The 12,045-nt window shown below is 42.0% G+C and overlaps 1 protein-coding gene and 1 long non-coding RNA gene across 2 annotated transcripts in view; one reads left to right on the top strand and one right to left on the bottom strand.

Annotated features, from left to right (window-relative positions):
- FBXW8 (F-box and WD repeat domain containing 8) overlaps nucleotides 1–12,045 on the bottom strand; it is a 120,736-nt gene that overhangs the window by 17,585 nt on the left and 91,106 nt on the right. The window contains exon 8 of the mRNA XM_077875799.1: nucleotides 4,152–4,279. Coding sequence (XP_077731925.1) covers nucleotides 4,152–4,279 — 128 coding nt within the window. The remainder of the gene's footprint in view (nucleotides 1–4,151; nucleotides 4,280–12,045) is intronic.
- The window catches only part of LOC144299928 (uncharacterized), a 53,944-nt gene continuing 50,985 nt past the window's right edge, over nucleotides 9,087–12,045 (top strand). The window contains exon 1 of the long non-coding RNA XR_013366580.1: nucleotides 9,087–9,174. This is a non-coding gene — a long non-coding RNA (uncharacterized LOC144299928). The remainder of the gene's footprint in view (nucleotides 9,175–12,045) is intronic.

Here is a 12,045-nt window from a genome sequence, read left to right as displayed (position 1 = left end):
ATTTACGATAAACATTTTTTTTTTTTTTTAAGTAGGCTCCATGCTGGAGCCCACATGGGCTTGAACTCATGACCCTGAGATCAAGATCTGAGCTGAGGTCAAGAGTCAGGCACTTAACCGACTGAGCCACCCAGGTCCCCCTAAAACAAAAAACATTCTCCACAAGATTGTACAACAGGACAAAGTTGGACACAAGTGGACACAGCATAACATTCCAAATGTCCAGGATACAATCTAAAATCTAAAATTACTCGACATACACACCTCACCCCCCACCTCACAAAAACAAAAAACACACCCCCCCCCAAAAAAAACCCTGAGGAAAATGTGACCCTCTCAAGAGAAAAAAAACTCAGATTTGGGGAATCATCAATGACTTTAAAAGTAGCTATTGCAACTATATTCCAAGAGGTAAAAGGTAAAATAGTAAGAAAGAATGATGTTCTGAGCAGAGAAGAGATCTACGTGGAAATTTTGAACTAAAAAAATCTGAAATAAAAAATCCACTAGATGGGCTCAGTAGGAGAATGGGGATGACAAAAGAGCCGGTGAATCTGAAGTTCAATTGAAGAGTTATTATGCAATCTGAAGGACAAAAAGTTTAGGGAAGAAAATGAACAGACAAAGCATCAATGGCCTATGGGATAATATGAGAAGGTCTGACTTTGACATCACTGAGTCCCAGAAAGACAGGAGAAAGAGATTAATGCCAAAAAACAAAACAAAACAAAACAAAAAACGGAAGAAATAATGGCCACAAAGTCCCCAAATTTGGTAGAAGACATAAATGTACAGATTTAAATGGTCATTGAACCCCAAAGAGCTCACTAAAACAACGAAGTGGCCTATTTCCTGTAGTCTATCTCTCGGTAACCTATTCAGGCTTCTCGTAAAAATTATCATTCCTAAGCCATTCATTTTGCGTTCATTGAGCAAATGCATACTTTCATTTAATTGAAAACCCCATTGACAGTAAGAAGCACCATTATTTTGGGTAACATTTAATAATGCTGCCAATGGGGGTCCCTCGGTGGCTCAATTGGTTGAGCGTCTGCCTTCAGCTCAGTTCATAGTCCCAGAGTCCCAGGATCGAGCACCGCATCAGGCTCTCTGAACAGGAGGGAGTCTGCTTCTCTCTCTGCTCCTCACTGCACTCATGCTCTCTTCTCTTGCTCTTTCAAATAAATACATAGAATCTTAAAAAAGAAAAAAAAAAGTAAAGATGCTGGCAATTGATTTGAAGATGTCCTTATAGAGGACATGTCCTGATTGCACAGATGTGAAAACACAGAAAAGGGCATCTTAGAATAAATACAAAACGTCATGTTGAGCACTCACTGAGCACTAGACAGTGTAGTGAGGAGAACAGATATAAACAGAGGAGAACAGATATAAGCATCCAGTCCTAACTCTGGATACCACTCCTCTGACGTTATTCCTCACTCTTGTTGTTTCAGCAGGAAAGGGCAAAGTGTGCATTCTGAAGAAGTCCGTGATCTACTATGTTAAGACTTGTGCAGAGCCACACCTCTTTTCCTCCCCACTTTACAGCCTTCTCTCCCAGCAAGGGAGACACACAATCCGACAGCGACTATTTCCACCCTCATCATTCTCTTCATCTTTATCAGACTGTCCTGTTTTTTCTGGAAAGGGTGACAGGTTAGGTGAGCTATTCTTTTCCTTTTTATTTTTTATTTTTTTAGTTCTTTTCCTTTTTAATTTTAACTTCTCAGACCCCTCCCCCAAAACTTAAAAAATTCCACCCATGTTTGCTGATTTCCTTACATTCATGAAAAATTATATTTGTCTTAACCTGGGACAGTTTTATGTATCTTTAGAGTCCACTTCATTCTCAAGTTATTGACAGAGTACTAAGAGCACTGTAGAAATTAAGTTTAATCAAAAAAAAAAAAGGAGGGTCCAGGTTTTTAAAACTGCATTGGCTATGAAGTGACAACCAAGTACACAGTTCTCTTTATAGTATTTGACCCCTTATTCCCACTCCCACTTTTGAAATAAAACATAAGCTGTAAGAGCCGGGGTGTGCATCTCTAATGAGATCTTACTACTCGCTATGAAGCCTTTGGGGAAAACACACACACACACACACCTCTACCCTCTATTATATTTGAAAGTCTAGATTCTTTATTCTTTCCTTTTTCCAGACATATAATTCTTAACCCCTGTGTTTCAAATTCATTTTGCTTACTCTACTATTCTGATTCATGAGGAACGACCTCCTATATAATGGTAAGCCCCCCTGGCATCCCTGCAGTGGTCAAACAGCTAGCACAGAACTAGGACTGCCCTTATGAAATGCCACTTTGAGTACCCCCTTCTCAACTCCAAGCCACTGGTCTTTTCTGTACATCCACAGACACACAGGTTTAAAAAAACAATAGCAACAACCCATACCACCACCATAACATTGGTTTCCTAATGAAAGAGACTTCACACAGTCAAATCTGCACTTGAACATGACCAGAGAGGCATTTTACGCAGAGCCTTTAGCTCCTCTTCTAGCAGTCCTGCTCCAGAGGACAAAGTCAGCTTTATGGAATCTGTAGTTCTCCTAATTGACAGGATGCTGTTCAGGTGACAAGGGTCAGGACACTCTGGCTTCCAATGTCCCCCCTAGAGCTGACTGGGCTAACTTACGCAGAAAGCAGAGGCCTCTTCTCTGGAACAACATGGTGGTTTCCTGGGAACCTCGCTGCAGTTGAACACCTAAATGCTCATGCTGTAAACAAACTCTGAAGCATAACCTATAATCCTCAACCCTTCCATTTGGATGCCCTCAAAAGCCCTCTGCATTTGCTCTCCTGGAAAGAGAGTAGTACCAGCTCGGTCCCTGAGGGGAAAGCCTATCAGATAAACTCAAGCCTTTGTACAGCTCATGCTGGAAACTAAAAGGGAGTGCGGGGGGGTGGGTGGGTAAACTACAAACTGAACTGGTTTCATTTGCTGTGCCACATGTGGGGCCACTTATCAGGCCTAGTTTTGGTTTTTTGGTTTGTTGTTTTTTTTTTTTTTAAAGAAAAACTGGACATCCCTGAGGAGTTCAATTCTTGAGCTCAGAGATTACCAGCCATTTTAGGAAGCCTGGAGAAAAATTTTCTTTCAGTAGATCACACTCACATTATCTTTCTGCTCTAAGGGAAGGGGGTAGCGGAGGGGTGAAGGTCAGGAGTTGAAAATATTATTGGACACGATAATTATTTGTGCAAGCTGCTGCACTGGGCGGCAGAGGTCTGAGGCTTGGCACACAGGAGGGCCCGCTTCGCGATCTGATCCCCCCACCGAGCAGCCTGCCACCTGCAGCCCGGGGCCGGGCCCGGGGGTGGGGGTGCGGGCGGACCCTGGCCTCCAGCCATGCTACCTCTCTTCGGGGCACTGCATCAGACATGGCAGATGACCAGCCAAAAAAAAAAAAAAATAGACAAGGAAAAGAAAAGACAAGGGCGAGAGGGGATGGGGAGGGGGAAAAGACCTAAAATTTGGACTCGAAGGGTCTTTTCAAACACTTTAATCCTTTCGTGCTGATGGTTCCTGGAGCGTCCGTGGCTGGCACCAGACCCTGTACCAGGAAAATCCGACTCCCTAAGCCAAAGCGTTAAAGAGAAGACTGCTAATCAGCTAAATAGAAACTGGAACCTGTTCCCACCAAGTCCCTTTTCCCCCCATCACCAGAGGGACACCATAGTGTTCTGAAATACACTCTTGACATCATTTGGCAGGCAACCCTATTCTGTTGAACATGATTCAGCCCTTAGGTTATTGTTTTTAATATTAGAAAGTGAGCTTTTAAATGCCAAACAAATTTTGCAGCAGGGGAACAAAAGATATTCCAAGTGGTCTCACTGGACCTTCTACCAACTGTGTCCACCAAATGGCTTAAAAGACCACCTTCCTGTGGTGTTTCAGATATGAGGCAGAGACATAGCTCTGTCCAACTATTACCTAATGCAAGACTTTGTTCTCCAAGTTGACAGAGACAGTATTTAAGGATCAGGGCTGAACGAAGGCAGGCAAGGCTGTGGAGTGAGAACGTAGCACTGTGAGCAGCAGAGGGAATGAGTGAGTGCGGTAGAGGGGCAAAGCCCCAGCAGAAGCGGCCATGGCTACAAAATGTGGCTTTCACTCACACCTACCTCCTGTCCATGTTGCCACTGACCATGAGGCTGGGAGGGCTGTTCCTGAGGTTGACGCACGTGAAATCACCAAGTGCATTACCAAGCTTTGAGAGGCAGCGTTCTGCTTCCAGGCTGTACACCAGGATCTGGAGAGGAAGGAAGATACATGAGCATGGGGTTGCACACAGCAGGCCTGCATCCAACATTTATTTCAGCACTGGTACTCAGCTCCCCTTAAGGAACATGTTCCACCGCTTCATTTCCTGACATTTTCCAGGTCATGACCAGATAGGGATGCAGCTCTTAGAATGACAAAATGAAACGCAAAAGAAAATAAAAGAACATCCAAAGATTTCCTCATACCAAGGTGCACAATCCTAGGACACAAAGATTTTTTAAAGATTTCATTTATTTATTCATGAGAGACACAGAGAGAAAGAAAGAGAGGAAGAGACACAGGCAGAGGGAGAAGCAGGCCCCATGCAGGGAGCCCGACATGGGATTCGATCCCTGGTCTCCAGGATCACACCCTGGGCTGAAGGTGGCACTACGCCATGCCACCTGGGCTGCCCGAAAAAAATCTTTTTAATTGAGGTATAGTGAACATTTCCAAACATTTCTCTCTTCAGCCACTCTCCACTTGCTAATTTTAGGAGGTTCGGTACTATAAGATGTGGAAGCAAACAAAGTAGCCTTGATCTCTAGACAATGTATGCATGATGTTTGGACATTTCTGCGCTTTCTCTCCAGCAAAAAGAAAAAAACATGATTCATAAGAAATCTTTCTAAAGATTAGTTAAGCCTTTTATTTAAAAAAATCTTAGTAATTCAATAAATTAACATTAAATGCTTGCTATGGCACACCTAAGTGGCTCCGTGGTTGAGCATCTGCCTTCGGCTCAGGGCATGATCCCAATGGGATCGAGTACCGCATCAGGCTCCCCGCAGGAAGCCTGCTTCTTCCTCTGCCTATGCCTCTGCCTCTTTCTGTCTCTCATGAATAAATAAACAAAATCTTTAAAAAAAAAAATAAACGCTTGCTATAGATTAGTCACTGTTGTAAATATACATTTATCAACTATCAGGATACAGATTCTTATTTCAGTATGGAGAGGTTGATGGTCTCCACCTTGAAAACCATGATCACATTTCTAACAAGTGAATCTTTGGAAATGCTTCACAGTTAAAACAGATTATCATATTAATTAACTATTGCCAGCAGCACCTGAAAGAAAAAGAGGCAATTAAAAATTTTTAAATGCCTTCCTAGTCCATTAAGATTATAGAGAACCCGCTGAATTTTATTTTTATTTTCATGCAGTTGAAAATAAGTTTGGGGCTCCCGGATGGCTCAGTGGTTGAGCGTCTGCCTTTGGCTCAGGTCGTGATCCCAGGGTCCTGGGATCAAGTCCTGCAAAAGTCTTCCCATAGGGAGCCTGCTTCTCCCTCTCCCTATGTCTCTGCCTCTTTCTCTGTGTCTCTCATGAATAAATAAATAATCTTTAGGGGAAAAAAGGAAGTAAGTTTGAAAAAACTCCAATTCTAAAATATCTGGAAAAAAAGTTATTCTTCCAAGTAAGAACACAGAAATAATCAAATCTTCTATCTACAGTGAATAACCTAGAAGCTGCATATAATCAGCTCCTGGAGGGAGGAAAAAAAATTAACAGCAACCTCACAGTCTCTCATAAGGATAATTTTCCATGCTTCTGTATCATAATAAGAGTTTTCAGTGGTGTTCCTGGACTCAATTTCATTTTGTTTTCAACCTCCATAGTAGGAAGGTAGGCCTCTATCTTGCAAATGTCGAGGGTAAACTTCAGAATTAAAGTCTGATACTGAGTCCATCTTTACTTATTCTTTTTTTGACAAGTGGATGGGTCATCTCTGAGTGGCACAGGGAAATCTGATCCCTCTCCAGAAAGAGTGCAAATTCCTCATAAAGGCATCAAAGTTCGTAGTCAAGAGTCAAGTATTTTCTAAAATGTTTAATAATTCAACGAATCAGAATATCCGAAGAGTACCTTTACCATTAGGGTTAGTTAAAGACCACAGAGATTAGAAAACACATTACCCATCTCAGAGGCGGTTCTTTCCATGTTAAAAGTCCCTTAACGACCTTTACCATTTCTCCCTCCCTCCCTCCCTCCCTCTCTCTCTTTTAATAAGGTTGAGCAAATGGGACTTCATTTTATCTGATTGCCACAGACTAGTGAGATTAATTATTCATGCTCACACTCCCCCTCTTGTTAAGACCATGCATTAGACTAATTTTTCTCTTTATTGCCCTAGTTGGGTGAGTCTCAACCCATGGCCACTTGACTCCCTCTCAGAGGTGTATGGATATGCTGGAAAGAAGGAAAATACTACTCAGAGCTAAAATCTCAGAGAAAATGTTCTACACTAATGTGACCACCAAATCAATAGATATTGCTGGGGATTTTTCAAGTACCAAGTGTATGTTACAAAAGAGCCTAAATAAGTGATTATAGAGAAGATCTTTAAGTATGATTTCAAGTGACGAGGTTAAGACTAGTATAAATTTTGCAGAGGTAACTAAGGAGATGTGGTGTGTAGTCAGAGGACACTGGGTAATTTTCCTTGCTCTTTGGGTTCCATGTAGATAACTAGAGGGCATCTGATGGAAATGAGCATTGTTTAAAAAGAATTTCAGCAGAAGGTTCTTTCCTTTTTTTCTTCTTAGAAAATACTTAGTATTTTCATAAATCTTAGAATCCAAAGTTTCAATTTTGTTAGCTATTCAGATTTCTCTAAAATCTTTCTTAAACAATCTATTTTTTTCTGATTTCAAATGTAATAGATCTTGTAACAAATTTTTAAAAATATTTTATTTATTTATTCATGAGAGACACACACAGAGTGGCAGAGACACAGGCAGAGGGAGAAGCGTGGGACTCGATCCCGAATCCCAGGATCACGCCCTGTGCCAAAGGCAGATGCTCAACTGCTGAGCCACCCAGGTGTCCTGATCTTGTAACAAATTCTAACAGAATTACATAACAAGAAGTGGTAACCTTCCATAGATGTCTCTCAGAAAAAAACTACACTTTAGCAGTTCAGTGTATATCCTGCTAGACTTTTTTTCTGACATATGTCTGCCTTGTCTGTTTCTGTGTGTATAAAACTTTTTCTTTTTCTGAATGAGATTACTGTTTTACAACTTGTTTTTCCTAAACAACATGAGTGAGAGTCCTTTCTTCATTAGTATCATAGATAAATCTTGTTCTTTTTAATGGCTGCATAGAATTTCTCTATGGATATATAAGATACTGGTGGCTACTTGGATTGTTTCCAATTTTTTAGACCAATAATGTAATTCATTCAACAGCTAAGTCAACAAATATTTATTAATCATCTTTGCAGTAGGTACTGGAATGAATAGGGATGGCGGATGACATGCAGAAGCCTCAGCCTGCTGCCAGCTGAAACAATCTACCTCTTCACCAGCTGGTGCACAGCCACCAGCTGTCCTGCTCCTCCATACATGGGACTTGCCTCTCTGAGGAGATCCACCTTACAGCCAGCCATGTCCTTGCATCTGGTGTTGTAATGGCAGGGTAGAATCAGGAAGGAAGTAGCAGCCACAGGGTTGACATATGAGATACCCTGGTACAGGTGTGACCGTACCTTCCAGGTATGACTTGGAATATTTAATGTGCCCAGGACTGGCTTTCCAACCAAAGCATGAAGGAAAGAGCTGAGAAAAAGCTATTGACCCTGCAGTGGGTAGGTGAGGTCCTTCACCTACCCAATAAGAACTGAGGATTGCACTGCAAATGTTTCCTAAGTGTGGGACTGCTACTACCTTCATAATGAGACAGGACCCAGTTGCATTAAGAAATCACTATGAAGAGATTATAGAGCTTACAGTCCCAGACTTTTGGTCATATACTGATAAATAAGAAAGGAAATCGATTTCTGTTTTGATTTTAAACTTACCCAAACAGTAAATTCTCCTCATACTCCTCTATCTGCCAAAGGCATCACAACAACCTAAGCAGCTGGCTCACCTCCTTAGGTGAGGCACTGCCTTTCCAGAGGAGTGAGGAATGGTCAGAACGCTTCCTTACAAGATGATAGTGGCATTTAAAAGAGCATGGTGATTTAAAGATCACTTGTCTGCCACCATTTAAAAAAGAAAGCAACAAAGGGAGCTATAGGTTGGGAGACGCCAGGCTGAGAGAGTCAAAGATAAAATGCATGGTTTGGGGGAGGATATCTGAAGTCCTTGGAGATGACAAAGTCTACCTCTTTCCGGATTCCCTAAGAAACCACCCCTATTACTACACCACACACTTTGTTCTTATAAGGGGGACTAGTCATGGTAAGAAGCCAAATTCTAGAGAGTAAAGCAAAGAATCCTCATGTTCTTCCTCTTCTGTCCCGATTAAGCTTATCTTGTGCCCTCTCTATACCCTTGGCAGAGTTCAACTTGACAAGTTCCCCTCTTGTAGTACTAAAGCTACTGATTATCTACACACTTCAGCTGGTGTTCCCAAGGACCCATCTTGAACTGCATATCAGCTGCTTTCCCCAGAAGGGTTGGTTCTCAAATACTGGAGGCTGATTTGGGCAGGCCAGCTGAGGAGGCTCTGTTACCAAGCACCACATGCTATAAAACACTGCTCAGACTTAGACTCTAAGTTCCTTGGAGCAGAAATCCTATCATTCATTCCTGCAGCAGTGATCAAAGACCCAGCATGTGCTAGGAGATTAACTGATTGGTACATGGTATCTGGCAAACCCAGAGCTTACCACAGTCTGGTTCATAATAAATACCCAGATACACTTTTTTTTGCTTGACACGTTCTTTCCCATTTCTGGATGCCTAATCTTACTACTGCATATTCAAAGTATCAATTCATCTCACTCAAAATAGAAGGAGGTTCCACAGATCTCTCTCCAGAATATCCAGATTCTAGAACACCCAAACTGTATCCAGGCTAAGGTTTTACCCTGACAACACAGCAGACTAGAATATGTGGAAAACCCTCCTGTTTACAAACACTGAAAGTGCTGGGTAAGTTTCAGTCTATTAAACATTCTTCAAACATTCTGTTTAACTCCTAAGAAATCAGAGAAATTCTCAGGAGCCAAAAATGAAGAGGGCACTAAAACCAGAAAAGGAAGTGGCACTCATGTCAGGGGCTGCTCTGAGGACATCTGCCAATGTCAGGAGCCTAGAACTAGGGAAAGAGGAGGCAAAGTTTCTACCCAGCACCAAATGGAACACCAGAACCAAGATGTCTATCTACCACTGGGGCCATTGTATGGATAGCACACTCAAAAAGCAAAATAGGGAGAAAGCCAATCTACTGGCAAAGAGAGCCTACCTGAAAACTTGTCTGACTCAGGTTCAGCTCAGGATGAAAAATGTGGACCCTGGGTTTGAATTTATACTACCCGCAAGGCCCCAACTCCCTATGCCTAGTAATTATTTTCAGGTTGGTAACAAGTCTCCTGGTACCTGGCAGAGTCTTCTCAGGAGGAAGACCCTCTCAACCCAGACGCCTTAGGAAACCTACAAATCAAGATCAGCCAAATATGAGTTCATAATAAAAAAATCCCAGGGCAGCCCCAGTGGCCCAGCAGTTTAGCGCTGCCTTCAGCCCGGGGTATGATCCTGGAGACTCAGGATCGAGTCCCACGTCAGGCTCCCTACATGGGGCCTGCTTCTCCCTCTGCCTGTGTCTCTGCCTCTCTCTCTCTCTCTCTCTCTCTCTGTGTGTGTGTGTATCTGTCATGAATAAATAAAGTATTTGAAAAAAAAAAATCATAAATACAGAAAGAGAAAACTCAGCATAAATTAGAGGTAGAAAACAAACAGAATAGACTTCCAAGAATATCATATACTTATTAGGTAAAACAAAAATGTTTGCTGAAAACGTTTATAGAAATAAAAGAGGGTGAGGGTTCAAAACCAGCAGAGCAGCCTTGAGATAAACAAAATAAATAGAATTTCTAGAAATTATAAAGGCAATGGATGAGTTCAACAAGTAATTAGAGTTCAAGAGAATTCCGTAAACCAAAGACAGATTTGAAGACATCTTTCAGAACGCAACACAGAGAGGCAGTGATGGAAAGTGTGAGCAAGCAGTGCATAGCACAGAGGACAACAGGCTGGTCCAATATACACCTACCCTGAGGTTCCAGACAGGAACAACAGATAGGATGAGGGAGAGGAAGATTTTGACAAAGGCTCAGAATGTTCTACAACTGAAAGGGAACAAGCACAAGAAATCCCAAATGGGAAAAATAAAAGTCCATGCACACCTACAGACACATCAGAGAGAAACCAAAGAAAAGTAAGGAACAGATCTTCAAAGCAGACAAAAGAAGAGAAAGAGTCCTGAGAGCAATGGCCCTTAGACTGACAGCCAAGTTCTCAGTGACACCAATGGAGTCAAAACCAGTAATCTCTTCAAAGGGCTGAGAGAAAAGAACTGTCAGCCTACCATTATAAAGAACAAGCAAAACTACCTTAGACTGAGGTGAAATAAAGCGGTTTTGGGGATAAAAACAGAGAACTCTTATGCCTAAGAGACTCTCACTAAAGGAACATCTAAAGAATATACTTTTAGAAGGTGGAAAATCATTCCAGAAAAAAGGCCTGGGACACTGGAACAGTGAGTAAAAATTCAGGTAAATGTGCTTAAGAATATGCAAATACTATCCACAACAACAATGCTGATTGGGGGTTAAATACGCAGAACAGACTGTCTCATCCTTCTTATTCCAAACAGACAAATGCCACGGATCAGGGCAATTCACCAGGACCACAAAGATTCCAGATGCCCAGGGGACCCTCCAGCACTACAGCCTGCAGTGCAGTGGCAGTGCCTGTGTGGCACATAGGAGGGACTCAATATGTATTTGACGAAAGAATGAATAAGTGCTACACATCTCTGCCTGTATCTATCGATTACAGGCCAACAGCACACTGGCCTACAGTAGAGATTTGCTCCACGCATACAAATGAACACATTAAGTCGATTTGCTTTTGCACTCACAGCAGCATATTTAGCCGTTTCAGAAGTGGGAGGTACAGTTTCATTCAGTACAGATCCTAAAGTACAAGATTAGTAATGCTCATTAAAAAAAAAAAAAAAAGATACAAAAGAAAAAGACTTCTCGGTCTTTGGAATAGAATTTAGTCATGTACATGACCCACTTTGCTATTCTGACCCAACCTAAGTATGACCCGCAAAAATGTGGTTAAAAATTTCACTATAAAAAAATGCAGGGTCTGCATATTCATGTTCACATACAAAGCTAAGTGAACAGCCTCTATAAATTCACAGATGAGCTAAGATTTAAAAAAAACGATGAGAAAGACAACTGGGGTGGGAGGGGGGATCTAGTGAGAAAAGAGTAAATCATACACAAAACAGCCAATAAAAAAATAAAAAAGCAGTTAATATACATGAATAATGGATGTCTGATTTAAAAGCAGTTTACTCCGATATGATGTAATTTTTGACAATCAGCCAGAGAGACTATTTTGTAAGTCCTTGCCAGAGAGAAGTCAGAGTGTGAGGCTTGGTAACACGGCGTATCTGTGAACATGTGCACAATGACTCTCGCCGCCATCCCAAAGGTGACTTTCTGTTGGCAAACAGAAACTTGCCTCCCAGGTGCACTTAGCAGCAGCAACCAGCAAGATGCGAAGCTTGAAGAAATGGACCCCCGACACAAGTACAAATCCCTGAAGTGTAGCACCCCCTCAACAGTTTCCATGACATGCTCCTGGCACAAGCCACAGTCAAATGCAGCACAAAGGGAGCAGCAGCCTGGGCTGCTTTCATGTTTAAGTTTTAATTGGAGTGACAAGCCCACAAGGCCAAGATATTTCAGGGATGGGACGGTGTTGCTGAGTGTCGCCAGGCGCTGG

This window comes from Canis aureus, chromosome 27, assembly GCF_053574225.1.
Source record: "Canis aureus isolate CA01 chromosome 27, VMU_Caureus_v.1.0, whole genome shotgun sequence".
NCBI classification, from domain to species: Eukaryota; Metazoa; Chordata; class Mammalia; order Carnivora; family Canidae; genus Canis; species Canis aureus.
This window is presented reverse-complemented; position numbering and strand designations above follow the sequence as displayed.